This window comes from Ambystoma mexicanum, chromosome 3q (assembly GCF_040938575.1).
Source record: "Ambystoma mexicanum isolate Mex_15411 chromosome 3q, UKY_AmexF1_1, whole genome shotgun sequence".
Classification (NCBI taxonomy): Eukaryota; Metazoa; Chordata; class Amphibia; order Caudata; family Ambystomatidae; genus Ambystoma; species Ambystoma mexicanum.
The window spans coordinates 285,784,351-285,804,724 of NC_090926.1; the positions used below are offsets into that span (position 1 = coordinate 285,784,351).

The 20,374-nt window shown below is 42.8% G+C and overlaps 1 protein-coding gene across 1 annotated transcript in view; it reads right to left on the reverse strand.

Moving 5' to 3' along the window:
* Nucleotides 1-20,374, reverse strand: part of CDK2 (cyclin dependent kinase 2) — a 185,889-nt gene that overhangs the window by 148,912 nt on the left and 16,603 nt on the right. The window contains exons 2-3 of the mRNA XM_069653783.1: nucleotides 20,003-20,080; nucleotides 3,271-3,391 (exon numbers count right to left, since the gene is read on the reverse strand). Coding sequence (XP_069509884.1) covers nucleotides 3,271-3,391; nucleotides 20,003-20,080 — 199 coding nt within the window. The remainder of the gene's footprint in view (nucleotides 1-3,270; nucleotides 3,392-20,002; nucleotides 20,081-20,374) is intronic.

The following is a 20,374-nucleotide window of genomic DNA, read 5'->3' on the forward strand; positions in this document are numbered from 1 at the left end:
TGCTGTAAATAAATTTACTGTTAATTTGCCTCCTTCACCATCAGGTTTACGTTTCATTTACATAGTACTATAGTATTGTATCACACAGGATTGCTTCATTTACGCTTGGCACTTTCATACAGCATTTCTGTTCAAAGCACTGTGTTCACCATGATAAATAATTAGATTCAAGTAAAGTAGTTTTCTAGACACTGAAGAACATCATTTTTTGATGCCTTTATATGAAGATGTACACAACCAGATATACAGCTCAAACATCGCTCACTATAACACTAAACCTTCCTCTTTTGATGCACGTAAATTAACTGGTTCCTCTGCCTTACACTGCAACAGCTCTTTGTTGATTTTGGATATTCTCAAAATGTGGGACTGAAAGTTTGCCTTTGGAAATCTGGACCAGGCTATATCATGGGTGGGAACTATTAAGACCTTTAAGCAGAAACAGTATTAGGCAAAAAGCCCACTTTGTACCACATGTGGTAAGCCGCCCACAACATGTAGCCCTGTGTTACGTCTTTTAAGACTCCCAAGGCAGGGATACCCAATGGCACTCCTCAGTCTCACAGAGAAAATAACTCTGCTCTCTCTGCAAGTTCATAGTGCTTGGCTGGATGTGGCCCCCGCGACCCCCGCACCCCCCCCCCCCATCTGTGTAAAATGGTTCCACTGGGTGAACTCAATTTTCCTGTGCTGGGTCCTTTTTGAGCACCTCCCTCATTTATCAAGATGGAGTTGTAGTTTGTCTCCAAGAACTAAGCAGAGCAGCGGGTGTGTGCGGGGGTGTGTGGTGCGGGTGTGCATGTGTGGGGGGTGCGTGTAGGGGGTGTGTGCCTCCCAAGACTGGGGCTGTAGTCAGCTTAAAACCAGTACTCACTGGCATATGCAAAATGCATGACAACATGGATTCATTCCTTTGAATAAGCGGCCTTTCCAGAATGTGTGGATGTGCTTGGAGGGATGGTCTGGTATTGGCTGACCTGTTCAAATTATGCTTGGTGTGAGATTGGATGCAATGTTCACTCACTGGTTCCAAAGGGGGATAAAAACAGACCTGCTTGCCCTAGAGCTAAATTCCAAACCTATATGCAAGCCCTGCTGTTGGAAAAAGGACAAAAGCTCTACACCAGCACCCTTTGATGCATGAACAATCTGACGGCAAATCGCTGCCCCTCCAACAAGGACCAGAAGGAACCCACAGCGGTGCTTCCTTCCCCATATCCAGTGGGAACAACTGATTCACATCACTTGCAAGAAAGCCCCGTCTCCCTGAGCTCCTGAATGTGCATCCATTGCCAGACCAGGACCCTGAAAACTGAGCCGAACCAACCATATAATCTTCACTACAGAACCCAGGTAAGGCGATATTTATGTCTCCCCTCACCTGGGAAGCTCCAGAAACTGTGTTCCCACTATTCCTGCGATTATGCTGCTGAAATCACTTTTCTGGGACATCTTCTATTGCCGGTTTCTCTCTGGTGTGATTTGTTGGGATTTTCTTCATTATCTGCTCTTCATTAGGGTCTTGCAAAGCCGGCTCTCTCCTCAGAAGCTGGATCCTGTGCCAAAGGACGACATGGGAGCCCTGCATCAATGACAACTGCTAGCGTTAACCGTCTCGCTTTTCAGTTGCTCTGGCTCAGATTCCTTCCCAAGGGTCTGTGATTCCCCTCTGCATCGGAGTGTCATCAACGGAGCCTGTAGTAGTCACTAAACATGCACAGCAACTGCCTCTGGAAATCACCAACCGCAACCTGCGAAACAGCTTACCCAGCCCAAGGACTACTCTTGGGCACACTCGCACAGAGTGAACTCTTTCACACAAAAAACTGCCCCTATTTCCAATACTCGTCCCCCTTGCTCTAGTGTGAACTTGCCGGTCTGGATTGAAAGGCATTTTACATGGGCGTTTCTTTTTCAGGAAGGGCTTGGACTCTAAAAATATGTTTTGTTTGAAAGCGAGACTTGCTACTCTGCGATCTCCGTTTTACAAAGTTTTACTAACCTGCTAGTGTATCATTCTCCCCTGTGCCTTTTTTTGCTAAATATAAAGATGTGTATACAAATAGTGTGGATCTTCTTATTTGGGATCCAACGAAAAGGGTTTGCTGTACCTGTATACCACCCGACTCCACTTCCTTAATGTCAGGCCTGGGCTGCTCTGCCACGACTACCACTTGGAGAGCCATGTGAACATGGGGGCATCACTAGTAGTACCAGAGTCAGGAATGACCAGATGACCCAGACCACAGGATTTTAAGGAGAATCTCCCCAAGAAGCTGGGCGAATTATTTGTAATCCCAAATGGGAGATCCCTCCAGGTTTGTGCTGAAGTTACACAAAAAGCGGGTTTCTTCCAGTTTTCTACAAAAGAATTGGGCATCTAAAAGCCACGGTGGTCAGGTTAGATATCAGTACAAATGGATACTACGATAGGAGTAGAAATGCACATTCAGAAACACAATGTAATCAAAACAAGCAGCCCACAGTCTGCATCAAGAGGACCCCCCTCCCCCATCCCAGTGTATTGTGCATGGTTCAAATACAGCCATTCACATGATGTTTATTAAGCAGAGCTGCCTAAAGATAAACGTAATAATTTATTGTATTGGTAAATTTAAGGACGGATAAACATGTCCTTTTAGCCAACTGGGACAAAATACAAAAACTCTGCCAGTACTTCAATTGGAAACACCAATGTGAGGAATTGGACCATGGTACTACATTATGCGCTGCAAAAGGAAAAGTGAATAGGGTTTAACAGCAGTACATAATGCAGACAGCTGTCTTTTGGACCATGTACATCCCTTGAAAGAAAGGAAGGTGGGGGGGGGGGGAAATGAAGGGTCCCTCTATTCACTCTTGGAATAGCAGATAATGCCAACTTCAGGCTACCTAAATGTTATTTGAGGGAAAGGAGAAAGAAGGAGCATAAAAGTTAAATAAGGAAGTGAAGAGGGGGTGGGAGGTTTGGAATAGAAAACCGGGGTGAAAGTGAAAAGAAATTTGGAGGGTTAGAACTTAAAGCCTTTGAGGAAGGGCCATAACGTTGTAGGCACAGAACTAGAAAAAGTCAAGTGCAAGCTCCTACTGTTCAGTTCCCAAGTCAATCTAGAAGCCCTCTGCCCCCTCTCTAGCTGGAGAGGTTTTCACCCTCATACGAATAGAAGCTGCACAGCTTTTGCAAACTAGCCAATTAAGTCAAAGCATGCCCGCCCAACGACAACACGCAATAGGGCTCAGTTCTAACTGTGGTAAGGGTTGAAGAAGTACCTTAATGAGAGGCAAGGGGATTCCACTGATGGAGGAACCATCCATGAACTTCTTCAGGTCCTGATGGAGGAACTCAAAGACCAGGTAGAGTTTGTTCTCCGTGTGAATGACATCCAGTAACCTGTAGAGTACAATCAAAAGTGGGAGTAAGATGGATTGTGGGGGGGGGGGGGGAATATTGAACAAGGGAAAGTGAGCATGGCGATGAAAATGCACCAGGTGTTGGATGGGAGAGAGAGAAAAGGAAAGTACTTTAGAGCAACTGAACGCCATTTTGACAGAAAGGAACAAAGGTATTTGAAATGCAAGATGTAACAGTCAAGAACAAGTGGGTGCCAACTTGCCATAAGTCTTAAATGCCAAGTATTAGCGCAGGTGATTATAGTCGGGTTGAGAAACGTGGATGTCGGTGTCTTTAGGGGAGCACAGAGCAAAAACCATAGCAAAACTTCGAGTTCATCACATCTCATTTGTAAAGTGCTTAGCTGTGATTAAGAAGGACGCTGTAGCCCTGCAGGTTATCAGTGTGCAGTGCTGTGCAGTCCTGATTTCTTCAGAGAGAAGAGCGCAGATCTATCTTAAGATGTCGAGACCATAGGACTAGTCACCTAGCAGTTACAGGAACTCCAAATGATTGGTACATTTTAACAGGTCATATCAACACAAACAAGAGAAAATGAATGAAGCAAATGTTTTCTCCAGTAGGTCCCCTCCACCCCCAATTTATTTACAAGAGCAGAAGCTTCAATTGTGTTGGTTCAACACTACTGGACTCACACACGCCTAGGGCAATTCATTTTTTTCCTTTTAATATTGGGTGTGATGTGCCACAGTAATACCTTTGCTGAGATGTGGAATAATCACATAAATGCATAAGGGGCAGTTTGGACATACTTCGGATGACAAAAGTGAAAAATGCAATCCTGGGTTGGATAGTGTGACTCTGTTAGATACATACAAGAGTATTATGACAAAAACATGAACTGGCTACTAATATTTCTCCCTGGCTGCAGTCGCTGATTGGCAGGTGATCTGGGTGTTAGGACAGTGTTTCTAAAGTACTACCAAGACTTCACAAAAACCATATCTGGGGCAGTACCTAAGCTCCACTCTGAGAATAAGGCAAGGGGACAATTGGGTAGCATGGACAGAGCAGCCAGGCTTATCTTTGGAGGGAGAGGGGCCCTAGCTTGGTACAAAGAAATTGTAGCAAACATATGGTCCAAAGAGAAACAAACACTATTTATTGTTAAAATAAAGGGTTTAATTTAAATACAAATAGACCACGATAATTCTTGGGTAAGTACTATAACATCATATAAACGCAATCATAAAAAACAACTCAATACCTATGGTATGTAAAGCAAGGTATAAACTTATTTAGAGAAGCAAGCCAAGGTGAGTCAAACATCAGGTTATACATTCAGGATTGTGATATACAATTCTTGGGGAATAAGACCAGGTTTAGATATACTTTTATAATACAGTCAATATTACAAGGGTAGTTGACCCTGTCAGTCATGCAGAGACACTCAATTATGAAATCACACAATAAACCAACCCTGTTACAAGTATACACCTTGCAACATTACTTTTCGGAACTCATTTCATAGCTACTAAAACTCCTCATACTTTCTGGAGGGGGTCTCAAGCTACTCAATGATAAGTATGCACACTCCATTTTTGGAATGCACTAAGCAAATAAGGGAAAGCAACTCCCAATTACACTTTTAGACACAATGGGCCTCATTACAACCTTGGTGCTAAGTGCACCAACTTTACCACCATGGTGTAAACTCTGTTTACACCATGGTGGATGGCGGATTTACCGCCCCATTCCAAGGTGAGTGGGGCGGTAAATCCCCATTTCCCATTTTCCCTTCCCCATTCCCATTCCCATTTTTGCCCCATAGGGCATAATGGGAGTGGGGAAGGCGCTAATTACGCCGCCGTAAATTACGGCGGCGTAATTAGCACCATGGCAGGTTAGCGCCATGGATTTTAACGCCTGCTAAAAGCAGGCGTTAAAATCAGAATCAGGCGTTAAGGGTTAACGGTGGCGTTAACCCTTAACGCCTGAGTTGTAATGAGGCCCAATGTATTTCAAGGCACGTAATTGACCTATTGGTAGAAAACTATGCGCAGGGCTCCAGATAAGGAGAGTACCAGGCCTTTTTTACGCATGGAAATCTTGTAAATACGCAAGCTTTATAATTTTCCTGGGTACATTTACACACAGGTTTAGAGCAGAGGGCAGTGCAAAGGTCAGGTTACTTGACAGAAACCTGAAGGCTTTGTGATTTTTATCTACCTGGATGTAATTGCAAGCCACCTCTGAAACAGAATGTATTTCTCTGAAGCATTTCAAAAAAATAAACTGCGCACTGATAAAAGGAATGGTTTCTTTCCATTCAGCTTCAGAAGGACTGTGCATGTTTTCCTAGAATTTTAGATTGTATAATTAATAAGATGGAAAACTAAGTTGCAATTGAGAATATTTTTTTTAACAAGTTATGCTTTTTTCCAGTGAAAGCAAACCAGTATTGCACAATTTTATTTTTCAGAGTTCCGGTCCTGGTGCTGTGTGCATAATCATGCAGAGTAAGATCATTTTTACACTTCTAATTTAATGTACAGTCTAATTATAAAAACAGTGTATAAGAGGATGACTGTGCACAGTCTAGTTTACATCCATTCAACCTCGCATTCAATGGGGTACATTATACCTCAGTCGATACTCAGTTAACCAACCTCTGAAGGATGTTAGCCAATAAGATAGCTCAGCTGGTTGAGCACTCATTACTGCAATCTCTGCGTGTTCTGTGGGTTGCGGGTTCGAATCCCGGCAAGTCCAACTCAGCCTTTCATCTTTTCGAGGTCGATAAAGGGGTACAGACTTTGGTTTGTGGCAATTGTGATAAATATATTCTATGTACAATGCTTTGCCAAAAGAGCTATATAAATAACCATTTGACCACTAGATTAGATGTAGAATTTAGCATGAGTCCATGCCTCTCTGCTCTGGTGCATCATAACATTGGCATACCATTAGGTAGTAAGCGCCAGGAAATTAGGACTTTCATTAAACATCAAAAGACAATTCTGCTATCGAATCTCAAAACACACAATACAAATTGATGTATGCTTTACTATTTAATTGGCTAGGTTTTTGCGATTTCAACATTTAAATATACACAGGAGAGATCAAATTGCCATAAATAATGAAAGGTGTATTCTGTCACAATGCAGAAAGCGGCTGCATAGTAATGATTTCCATACAGATTTTTCACACGTCGGCTGGATGTCGCATACATTTTACTCTCTTGCGAAGGAGAAAAGTCATTTTACCCTCTTAAAATCACACTTACTCTCAAAGTTTAAAAATGGAGAGTAAAATACTCCCACCTCAAAATCTTATCTGGAGCACCGACTATGCGCTACCCAATAGCTAGTTATACCCAGTATACTTTTTCTAAAAGTGTATTAATACAGTTACTAAGTTAAGTAAGAACTATTATTTTAGAATAGCCCCAAAGCAATTCAGGAAAACACAACCCAGTGTTACAGGTTTAGATGAGCAGCAGCTAACTAAAGGTGCGTAAGGCCTATATACTTTTAAGAGGAGGCTACCAGCAACTCAAAGACCGCAGATCAGGTTAAGCAAAACCCAATACTAAGAATTACACAATGTTATTCAAAGCAGGTAAACCCTTTTGGTGAGCTTTTACACTCATTCAGTTAAGAATACTAAAACAGTACCAACACATTACTTTTTTTGAAATTGGTGGGGGGGAGACACGTTTCAAAGTTAGTACTTATATACTTTAGATGGGCACAATGCAACTAGGGAAGCATAAACTTAATGACACTTTGTAACTTTCACAGAGATACAGTTACCACACTAACTTCTTGAGCAAGTAAGTACCTTTACACTTTAAGAATCCTTCGAATTGTGTCTCTGGAGATCCAGCAGGAGTTCAAAGTTTTGGATGGATTCGGATTTAGGAAGACAATGTACCGCAACCAGGCTTGAGGTGCAAGGATATTGGCTGGTTTCAGCCCAGCAAGGTTGCAGCACATTGTGGGATGGTTTGAATGCAGGTCTTCTTGAGACTAGTGGATCTCACCAGCCTCTGAAAGGTTGCATCAGGCTCCGTTACACAGCAGGCTGTATGGTCACTAGAAATCGCTACAAATGTCTTTTCTTCATCTTCCTCTTCGGATTCAGCTCCAATTGAATCGACTTGACAGCAGCTTCCAGGTTCAGAGTATTTATCAGGAACTACAGCACAACTTCTGCCATCTTTCCCTGCAGTTTACATATTGGACAGCCAGCCCCCCAATGGGAGTTGGTTCCTTTCAGGAAAGGTGAAAAGACAAAGGGCTGCAGAGTTGTGGACTTCTCCCTTGCCTCCTGCCTTCTCAGACACTATGGAGCCTAGGCGGGGAATACAAAGAATTCATGCCAAAGACAAAACTTCCACTGAGGTAATTCCCCGCTAGAATGGCAGGGGAAGACCTCAGTAACAACAAGGATACAATGGCGAAAAAGAAGGAACCCAACATACTAGCAGAATGGTGGCCCTTCTGTGCATAATCAAGGCTGAATTAACAGCCTGAATGTAATAAGATTAAAAAAGTCACTAAAGTAAAACCACTGCCACCGTCATTCAAATAAACTTGCAATTGTAACAACAAATGATACAGGCAAGTAAGCAAGGGGATATATTGTAACCCACCACCCACAGCACTCCCCGTAAGGTGGGGTGTGCTGGCTCACTATAAAAAAATGTAAAGGGGATGACAATCGATCTTTACCCCTTGGGCACAGTAGTTCACCCAAGCACATTAAAGAGAAATTAACAGGAAAGTCCAAAGGGCTCCAACCATACACTATGGAGGGACATAAAAAGGTCACCCATAAAAAGAGTAAAAGACTAGGTGAGATGGGGGGGGGTGGGGAGGATGGGGGAAGAACACCAAGTCCAAGCAAAAGGTTCTGTGGATGACACAGGTCAGGCAGATTTATCACTGAAATGAAAATATTCCCCAAAACGGGTTGAAGAATTACAAAGCTTCAAGTGACCCACTTCTATAAATTGCTGAAGCAGGGAAAACCTGTGCAAAACATGATTGCATGTTGTGAAAGGTCAGAAATGTGAGGACAACTTTGATTTATCAAAAGATGCCATTTTATTAACTCAAGAAGGTTGGAGAAACGCATCACTATCCCTTCCCCGACGAGGATTTCACTGCCTAAAATAAATTAAAGGAAACACCGAAAAAAGGTAATATGTGTCAGTCCAAAACCAACAAATATAAAAGCTATGTTCACAGCATGATAACAGTTTTTCCTTATAATCTGGGTGAATTACCCTTCCCCAGATTCAAGCAGGATTGTGTTCAACAGTAAAAGGATAAGGAAATCCTGTATTGTAACCGTTCCAATGCAAATTCCACCAATAGTTCAAATGTGTTCAATAAGGATTTTCCTCTTTGCACTTGTGACAAAAATAGCTCAAAGCAACTTCTTCTCATGAACCAAGAATACTTACGTTAACATAAATTATATCTTGATCAGGATAATTCTGCAACCATTCACACTTGTTTTAACAAGGTTAGAGGTTCCTGCATCAGTTTATACAATATTAGCTTCAGCAATATTCATTTGTCAGGATTCTCTATCAGTTCACAAAAACACTACGTCTTTAACCACACCACAGTACCAAAGATTTCGACCTGGTCCACTCACCTGCCAAGCCACCTACTCAAGAGACATACGATTGTTCTTCATGCACTCCTCGTACTTTATTTCTTTGTCTGCTGTAGTCATTGCAACAATATATTCCTTTCTTATTGTCATTTCTTGTATTGCATCGCTTTAACATTTATGTTTTAATTAATGCGCCCAGATACTACTACAAGATTTTCTGCCCTGTTGTACTCTTCTGCTAGGACAGAGTAAAACTACTAACTGCGAGTACTTCTGTGTTAACGGTTAGCTTCCAACAAGTTAGCAATGTCTTTTGCTTCAGAACTTCAAGTTGAAGTATTTCTTCTGTGAAAACAAGAAACACACTGATGCTCTTCGTTACACTCGTGATTGCCACACACAATGCAGGTTATGCTCCACTCCTCAAGACGACTGATCAGAAGGCCAGCCCTCCTGCCACTTTGTTTCCCACCTTCTGCATTAACCAAATGCGGACTATAGTCCTCTCTCACCCTTTACACTTCTTTGACTTTGGCAATGTGGGTTTAAGCCAGTTCCTCTTATGACCTTATGTATGGTCAATATGTTTTACAGACACTTGTATTCTTAATTACCTTCTCTTGGCTTTGTCAAGGTTTGTTCTTTCCAACTTGCCTTGGTACGACTCTTGTGGCGTTGGCAATTGTGGTTTGCATTCATTTCTTTGGTTATTGCCTTTTCTTGTTCTTGGCCTTTATTTGGACCCACATAATTACAACCACACCTTTTTGGTTTGTGTGCCAAGTTCTTATTCTGCCACCTCATCCTCGACATCAGCTTGGTTTTCAAATGCATTATTTGTCAGCTTCAGATCAGTTTGGCATTCACTGCAAGGTGTAATTGTCTCTTTCACTTTCTTTATAGTAGTTCTTTGTTTAGAACACCCTGATTTGGCCAGCGGGCGTCACAGGGTCACAACAAAACCATGAACTCACTGGGTCTGGTGCACGTGTCCGTTTGCTCCACTGCCTCCAGGGCTTCTGCTGCTTCATGCAGCCGAGCAACCTGCTTTGTTTGGTCCTCTGTGGCCCACGCCACTCAAAAAAGGAGCTTCCTCTGCTCCAGAGGCACTCCAGTGCTCACTTACCAGCGGAGCCTGCCTTACCGGGGAAAGCGGTCAATGTTTACACTTCCTACTGCACATCCTATGCAATTCCAGTCTCCAGGGGGGAAAGCTTCCAACTGCAAAGATTCCCGCTGCACGACCTCTGCAATTAAGGCTTCCAAAAGAAAAGACTCACAGGACCAGCAACCGCTCAACACTGGCCTCGGCGTCACTGTTCTCGTCCAGATTCTGCTTCTTCTGCAACATGGAGAGATCACAACTACTCCACCTCCTACTGCTACTTTTCTCTAAAACCTGCAGCTGAGGGGGCCTTGAATGCCTCCCAGTCTCCCTCATGTGTGGGTCATTTCTTATAAGAGTCTGCAAATTGCAGTCTTGTGCCTCTGCGGCCCTCTTCTTCATCCCAGCACTTTGGGAATTGTGGGACTTCTGAGTCCACAAAGTCAAAATCTCTCTCATATCTTCTATTTCACAATAGGGCATTAGACGGGTGGTGTCTCAGGCGAAGTTATAAAAGGGGTTGGGGGCTCCACATTCCGCCTCACCCGTCAGAAAGTGTCTGCCTTTCCCTGGCTACATGAGACGGGTCCCAGGTCCGGTTTTCTGCGGTGATCATCTCCGATTCATCACACCGCATTCTTTACTGCATGCCCATGTTTCAATGCCCTTGAGCTACTAGCCTGTCCACATGTTTGTAGGATTTATGAACCATTACAAAAACAGTGCATTAGCATGACTATTCCAACTGATTGTGTCCCGTTTCCTACGCCTGCAGAAAAATCCAAATCATTCATAATCAATGACTGGATAATAGCAGCCACGTCACAACGCCAGCAACCACTCACTGCACCAAGGTTAATCAAGGATTCTAAACATTTGGCATGTACAATTACATGTATATTTCTTAGTAAATAACAAAATCAATTGCATTACATTGACTATTTTCTGAAGCAAAAAAGAATGCTTCCCTAGCATCCCAACCGAAACACAATATGAGCATGCATAAATCCAACAGAACACGGTTGCAACTTTCTGCACTCTGTAAAGCAAAAAAAGCCTTTCAATTAATATTCAATGTTACTAGTTCTCTTGAATGTATCATCAATAAAGTACCCCTAAAATTAAACTTGTATTAAAAAAAGTCATTTAACAACAATATATTGACTCAGTAATGTAACTGAGTAATAAAATTAATTCCTGCACTTAATGTCGCAAAAAGCATTAAAAAAATAAATAAAAATTAAAATCAATGAGACAAATCTCCCAAGGTGTATTGCATAATACTTTGTACTACATTGACATTTCGTCTCTCAACAGATATCGTATCCTTCTTAATCTCTCTTAACACTAGTAACTCCACAGATTTTTAAATACGAAAAATCCTTCTCCAGGGGAAGAGTAACTTGTTTCCCCTTAAATAAATTTAAAATAAAAAAAGTATAGGGCCACAGGAACTTTTAATTTGCAATTCTGATAAAATAAAATGCTTTAGGATACACAACCTGGGCCTCTCAGTATGCCAATTGCATTATTTTCTCAAAGTAGGAGACATCTCTTATTTTCAAATAGGAAAAAAAAGACGTAATTGAATTATGAAGGTCACTAATTGTCCATTGATGTTTACTTGCAGCTCGATAGAATACTAAATAAAAAAAGGATAAAAAAAGATTTTACCTAAAAGATGATTTTATGTGAACTTCTTAAAAACTGTTATTCCAATACTGTAAGGCATTAGGTACAGAATGTATTGATATTTTATCTCCACTGTGATACCCAATATTCAAGTATAAATATCATACAGTGCTCAAAATGTGCATGTGCTATTAGATCAGAGGGTAAAAATTCAAGTTGCAAGCTACTAAGCCGTTTTAAAAATCCACTCACCCCCTAAATTCTATACACACACCATTTCTTAATTGCAAAGACTTAAAAATATCATTATCCAATGGCTAGCCAAATTGTGTGGTCTGCTCTTGGTTACATAGTGCAAGAGGCACTATGCAAATATGAGAACGTGGCTAGCGATTACTGACTTGCTGGTAAGAAATGGTTTGCTTTGTGGGGACGCATGACATTTTATGACTGGTTAGTAGCTTGCCATTTGAAAGGTTTGCCACATAATCATGGCTATGCTGCTTAAAGATTGGAACTTAACATAAATTAAGATACAATTTGTCAAGTCTCATACCCGATGATTAACTCTTCGAAAAGTAATGCGTCTCCTTCCTATTTGTTGCTTTCAAACAAATGAAAGGCATTGATCACTGCAGGCCTCCAGGTGTGTCGTACAAGGCCTTTTGATGCATTAAAATCTTTTAACTACACAACATCTTTTCTATTTCCATGCGTATCATTTACGCACCCGTTGAGAGCAGAGAGCAATGCAATGGGCGGGTGACTGCAGAAAACAGAACACATCTTGATTTTTATATGCATGGATGAAATTGAAACGTCCAAAAACAGACATTTACTCTCCAAGCTGTGTGCATTTAGTCTTTCAGAAACAGCACACAGGAAGATAAGGAAGTGTTTGTTTCTGTTCTAATTCTGTTGCGTCATGTCTGTAGAGATTCACCATTATGCATGCTTATGTATTTTCTTAACATTTTAGGATCTTATCAGTAATAAGATTTTTTTAAAAATAAATAAAAAATATAAGTACTATGGGGAAGTATCCTTTGTAACAAATAAATTATGGGTTTTTTTCAGTGAATCCATGAATGCATGCTTGCACTGCACAAGTATTTTTAGAAGTTTGTGTGTTTTGTGCTTTTATCATCAAAAGGCATCAATGTGGTGTAGTCATACACATGAATATATAGAATATGTTTCCACAAATGTAATACATTGTTTGTAGCCAGACATCTCTGCTTCTCAACAGTTTTGTTTCTTATGTGAACTATTCATTTTCAAATGTAGTCATGTTTTGGTTGCATACTTTTTACACTCTTGCGGAAGCAAATCATTTTTACTCTTACAATTGCATTTTACACCAATTATAAAACTAGTGTATAAAATATGTCCACCTCAAAAATCTAATCTGGGAATTCCAAGATGGCTGCCAAGCAGTACAGACACGGCTGATTGAACTCTTAGCCCTATCGGGTGCTTTAATCTGCAGAGCAAGCTCTACAAATACAGTACATGGAATATACACCAAGCGCATGTGTGCAACATAAAAGAAAGCCGGTTCTGGGAGCAATACCAGATTGGGATCGGCGTGCAGCTGTTACGAGTGAGTGAATAGCAGACCCGGACTGTTGAGGGACGCTACACGGAGCACAGCACAAACCCAGAGGGCGGGCGTTCACGCAGAATGCTCTGCCCTCCTCTCCCCCGATACTGCAGGGAGGAGTCCCGAAGTGAACGGGCAACCTAGAGTGCCTAGCAATGTGGCAGGATAAAGGGACACAGCCCAGGACACCACCTGGTACAACACAGAGGCCCCCAAGGAGACCTATAGCCCCCATCGGGCCCGGGTTTGGCCCTGCACAGCACAACTGCTGAGTGATTCCTTCTACGCACACTGGCGGGACTCACCTGGGGCAGGCGCTGCAGGAATTGGGGTGGGGGGTCCTCCGGTGGGTGCCCGATGGCATAGGCGGCGTGCTCCCGGTGTCCTGGATCTGAACAGCACTATATTGGCAACGAGTGCTAGGGCAGAGACCCTGGGACATCGAACAAGGGCCGGAGAAGAAATAACCCTCTCTAACCTTCCACGCCACTAAACTTTTAATCTCCTCCCTTCTCTTCTCTCGTCTTTTCTACTGTTCCTCTCTCTTCGGACTCCCTGCTTCTCATCTTGCCCCCCTAAAATCCCTCTACAACTCTGCCATTCGCACCCTGTGTCTACTCTCACCTCATGACTCCATCTCCTCCTCGCTCTCACAGCTTGGCTGGCTTTCCTTTCATTCCCAACTCAAATTCCACGTCCTCTGTCTCGTCTTTAAATCTCTCCATGAACTTTCTCCACCTCATCTCTCCTCTCATTCTACACTCCCTGCCGTTCCCTCAGATCTGCAGATCACTTCCTTCTCCTTGTTTCCCCGTTCCCATGTGCCTCCTCTCGTTTTCGCTCCTTTCAGCTCCTTGCTCCCCTCCACTGGAACTCCCTTCCCCTCTCTATCCGTTCCATCCCCACCTATTCCTCCTTTCGTGTCTCCTTAAAATCTCTTCTTCTCCACTCCCCTTCCCAATACTCTGATCCTCCCCACCCTTTCTCCCCCCCGTCTTTTATCCTCCACATCTTGCCTCTATACCCCTGCCTTGACTCCTCTCCTCCTCTCTCGCCTTCACCTTATCTCATTTCTTGTTCCCAACTCCATTCCCCTCTCCACCCCCTCTTCCCTCACTAATCTCCACTGGCAAATTGTTCTAGTTGATGTAGTACTGGTTTGACTCATATCTTGTAATTGCTTCTACTGTTATTGTATTCATGTTAAAATGTACAGCGCTTTGGCGTAAAGCGCTATATAAACAAAATAAACATAAATAACCCCACTGATATCCAAAACACTGAACTGTAAGCCTGGCGGGCAATTGGACGGCACAGGGGTGGGGAGGGACTCAGCAGAGCTTGGACTCCCGGGGACTATAAGCGTATCGGAAAGATGACTGTGAAGGCGTTTGGAAGACCAGAGGGAAGCCGCTACCCCCACTATGAACTAACAAAGTTAAAAAGGTAGTCCTCGCAGAGCACCTGCATATGTCTTTTTACACAGATGGCCGTGACCCATTTGCACTAGACGTGACTGGGTAAGAGGAGAAGCAGACCTCAGCTGTGTGTGATTGGGAAGCCCCCCATATTTGATATTAGGGAAGAACTAACTGCTACATTACTCATACTGGATATTTCCTGGAAGATCTGAAGGTCGAAGTGGAATTGGAAACAAAGGGAAATACCTAACCATTACTTAGCAGCAGGAACGTTCCAGAGGAGTACTTGGTCAATGCCAGGACCCAGGGGGAAAAGAAAAGAGCGCCTTTCCACGTTCCCACCCACCCCTAAAAAGAAACCGATCAAAAGCTGCTGGCTTAGGTCGGGTTGGGCACAAAAAGATCCAGACCACACGAGCGAGCTGGTGGAGGCGCAGAGGGACAAAAGAAGACGTTCAGCAGTGTTTTAAAATCTTTCATGACAAACTTTCTGCTTCTTCGCAACTACAATTTGAGACCTTTACTACCGAATTTAAATCTGCCTTATCAGACCTACAAAATGACATTGCCTCCCTCGAAAAGACATTGCCTCCCCCGAGGAAAGAACGGACACGAATGAGCAGACACTACAAGATTTGCCCAGGATTCTACAAAATCGGAGGAGCTTCTTGTTGGCAAGGACAACACAATGTGGAGCTTCAGCGTGAGGACTTCGAGAATAGGTCGAGGAGGTGCAACATTCGTATAGAAAACATTCCAGAATCGGTGAACGACTCAGCCCTAAGAGAGGAAGTTACAGGAGTCTTCAAAGATCTATTGAATAAGGAAGCAGAGGTAACAATTCCTATAGACAGGATTCATAGTCGGCCCGAAACGCCAGGATCCAGGTGCCCGTCCCAGAAACACTTTGGCTTGTTACCCTCGGAAGGAACAAATTCTTAGCGAAGCCAGAAAAGTGACACAGATTACACTTAACGGGAACGAAATCCAACTGTATCCAGAACTCTTTCCAATGACGTTACCAAAAAAGAAGAGACAAGCGTGAGATCCTGCAACATTCACAAACTCAGAAAATACCATACAGATGGACCTTCCCATTTGGCCTTTAATTTAGTTGGGAGGGCAAACAGCACCGAGTTACGACAACGGAGGAGGGGGCCCGTATTTTGCGATTAGACCACAAGGATCAACCAGGCCCCAGTATTGGGATCCGGGCTTATACTCCCAGTGGACTGGGCTATGGGAATGGACACCAATACAACGGACAAGAAATCAAAAAGGCCCCTTATCGGCAGAGAAGCCCCCGGTAACCTGAAGGATCAAGAACTGGCTCGGGCAGTGACGACATGGTGAAATAAGGTAAACTTTGCAGATCATGAATGACATTGTGTAAAGTTGAGGCACGGCAGAGGATCATCTTGGAATTTATTAAAGACAAACAAAGAGGGTTTTAGGATACCCTGCATTTATCCCTGGTTTAGGAGGTAGGCCACCTCGGAGGAAGTAGTCAGAGGATAGAGTAGCAAGGATAGCCTACACCATGGAGAGAGGAAAGTTGTTGAGGAGGATATAAGTTGAGGGTTGAGGGGGAACATTTTTGGGGGAGGGGGTAGTACACGGGATCAGAGAGAAGATTAGAAAAATGTTCTCAGAGTTGCATTCCCAAAGTAGCGGTTTTGCAAAACAGCTAGAACTTCCGCTGTTTGACACTTAATATAAGGGGGTTTAAAACCCCCGTTAAGGAGGAGGACATTGGAACGGTTAATTAACACACACTCGCCCGATCTTATCGCCTTACAGGAAACACATATCAAATATCAGGATCGATATAAGTTGAAACTAAAGCAATACCCGATAATTAGGCCGGCTAACGCAAAGGGGAAGACAGCGTGGGTACTTATCACTTTTAGGATGGGTATGCAGGTCTCCATCATGAAGGTGCAAGCTGACAAAGAGGGCCGTTTCCTCTATATTTTAGTGCAGATGGGATCAGTGACCCCACCTTTGGCTTCCTTATACGCCCCAAACATTGGTCAAGAGGGGTTTTTGAAGACTGCATTATCCAATTTAGAACAGCTTGGCCAGGGTAAAATGATTTTGATGGAGGATCTAATTATAGCATGGGACCTTTACGAGACAGACGTTCTAACACCAGATGTGTTCGTCCCCTGCCTTCCTTAGCCCTTAGACAGAAATTCGATCAGTTGACACTCCGATATTTGGCCTACTCTGAAAGGAGGGGAAAGAGCATATATTTATTATTGCCACGTTAACAAATCCTTTTCTAGGATAGATTATTTTTTGGGCTTTGATTAGGCTGATTGTATGAGTGTCAATTTGTGTCACTCTTCCCATCACCAACTCAGATCATGCCCCTCTGACTATTGAACTTCCCTAGAGTCTTTCCCACACCCTGGAGCTCGAAATTCCCGAAAGAGTTGCTGTCAGACCGGGTTCTCTGCGACGAAATAGATGGCAAAATTATGGAATATTTCCACTCTAACATTGTCGGGAAGCGGGATTAGACGTGGTTTTGGATGTGTTTAAAGCGACCCTTACGGGGGACCTTATTGCGAATCAGGCACACAGGGGGAAACGTAGGCATAAAATTGGAATAGACCTGGAGGCTGAAGTAAAGGATACATCGAAACTCCAAAAGGCAATACCGAAACGCTAATGGTAGACTGGATTTATACGAACTAAACAAGCAGAATAACGCCTATTGTATTTAAAGCAGGTGATATACATTAAGGCAAAGAAATCAGACAGAATGTTAGCTAGACAATTACAACAGAAAATAGCAGATAATTCAGGGTGGAAGACACATTAGGGAAGAAATTAATGACGACGGAAGAAATTATAACCAAGTTCGGAGCATTTTACTCTGCTTCCCCAGACCAGATATAAGTTATTTGCAATCAATCCAGTTGGAGAGAATTACTGAAGCGGATAGAGCAAATCTAGATAACTATATTACTAGGGAGGAAGACATTTGTTATAGCTAACCTTCCAATAAACAAATCGCTGGGACCAGATGCGTATATCACTTTCTTTTATAATAAGTTCAGAGCAACCATAGCCCTGAGATTAACCAACCTCTTTATTCTTTTACTACCAGTGGTAAAATAACAGCTTCTATTGAAGAGGCTAAAATAATCCTAATCCCGAAGCCAAGAAAAGATCCAGCTAAATACGGATCATATCGCCTGATTGTGCTCATGAAAATTTGCGAGAACTTGTGTATATTTTTGTGTCCATCGACTCGAGGGCATTATGCCTAATCTTATCCACCCTGACCAGACGCGGTTAATAAAAGAGCGACAAACCCACGATAATATTCGACGCAACCTGTCACTTAATCGAAAAAGTGGCTAAAAAGGAGGATGCGGCTGTATTGGGGTCATTAGATGCCGAAAAAGTGTGGAATGGTCCTTATTGAATACTTTACGAGCTATGGGGTTTGGTCCCAAATATTTTGGGATGGTACAAGCTAAGTGAATGTGAATACTCGGCCAGATTGCTCATAAATGGTCAACTATCCCTGCAGGTCTCCCTTCGCAGAGGTACGAAACAGGGTTGCACCCGTTTTCCTCTTCTTTATGCAATACATTTGGAACCACTACTATCACGACTTCGTCTATCGGATGTCATAGAAGGCATATCTTTTTGAGGGGTGGGGGGTATCATCATAAATTGATGGCATATGCAGAGGATATGCTCCTTATGATCACTAATGCGGGCATTTCACTACCTGCAGCGCTCGCTCAATTGGAAGGGTTTGGTAGAGTGGCTGGACTTAAAATCAATATCACAAAGTCCGAAATCTTAAATATTGGGCTCAAACATGGCGAACTATCCAAAGCAATGAAAGTGACAGTTCTGATGGCTGCCGAAAGGCATTCGGGTTTTGGGAGTAAATATTACACACTCCCTTGGGGGGGGAAATTATATTATGCCAATTTCCACCCCTACTAGTCAAGATTCAGAAGCTTGTCCAGTCCTGGAGCCCATTAATGGTTTCATGGCTTGGACGGATTAATTAGGTTAAAATGGTGATCCTACCAAAGATGTTATATCTGATTCAGACCCTCCCGAACCGAGTCCCCGACTTTTTTTTCCATACGCTGCATAAAATACTATCGAAGTTTATATGGAAAAATCAAACCTCCCTGCATTGCATTGCATTGAAAACGCTAATGTTTTCCCCCAAAGGGAGGAGGAGTGGGCCTCCCTAATTTTAGAGACTATAATAGAGCAGTACAGCTTTAGATAAACTAGGTAGAACACAGAAAAATGTGTAGAACAGAATTGATATCACCTCGCTGTAAAATGCTGCATCCAAGTACTTGGAAAGTACTATGAATGCTATCTTAAAGACTTGGGTTGATATTCATTTGTAAAAACACATTAGAACCAACCCCAAAAAAGGATGTAGGATATCTGAAACACATTTAGCACAACTAAGGTTATGATGCACTCAAAACAAGACTAGGTTTGATCTTTGGAGAGAAGAAATGTAATCCCCCAAAATGATACAACACTAGTGCACTGAAGACATTGTAAACCTGGTTTCCTGGCTTTACTCGGCCAGCATCCCATGAGCCTCATACATAAATGTCTGATAGTGAGAGAGAGAGAACGGCCAACCTATCTGGCGTTTACCCACAGCCATTTCAAGGGGATCAGAATGAGCAGGAAAAGGCTCAGTGAGTGCTTTAGTTAAGCTCTTTTGAAAAATGCTTATGGTAACAACAAAAAAACATTAAAAAGACCCCAAAAAAAGTCCAATAAGTAGGAGTGTGAAGTCAACTTGCCATAGATTGTATAGTGCATAATCATAAGTGGAGCTTCCAAGTATTCAACATGTAGACTGCATTATTAATTTTCCATAACCGTCTCCCCAAATCCCTTCCTCTACTCCCTGTAGCTCGAGCGAGACCCTTTTAGAACATGTGAAAGTCAATCCATGTTTTTTTGGGCTGCCAATTTTAGAACCCAGGCTGCCCAGAATTCAAGATTGGCTTCATGTCTGATTTTCTTTTTAAAAACAGAGAGGTGACCCATGAGTGGACATTTAGAGAACTGCAAGGAACAATATTGCAGAATGTCAAAGATTCATTCAAAAATGGGTTCCCACAGCTTCCTGTAGGAGTGATTTGAGAGCTCATTTTGGTGAGCTCACTTTGGTACAAGTTGCCACAGATTACTTCAAGAAAAGTATGCACAAGTTACACCACTCCTCTGACGTCACCACTTACTTGACAATGTTCGGGTGGTTCAGTTCCTTCAGAAGGGAGATCTCCCGTATGGCGGTGCTCGGAACGCCTTCCGTTTCCCTGCAGAGGGCAAAACGAGCAGAGTCCTTAGCTTCACGAGATTTTAAAAAAGGCTTTACATCCCACTCCATCCCTTCCAAATGCAGCACACTTGGCTCCATAACATTTTTCACCTTCATACTTTTACAGCTACCCCTTTTGTGCTATCCCCATTATACCTCCACAATGCCAATCACCCCAGCAACCAACTCAACTGCCCAAGGACACCAAATTGTCATGCGCCCTGTGGGCTCTTGCTTCTGTCTCCACACCAGGGACAGTGGCAAGCGGGAGTTTGACTGCAGCAATACACCT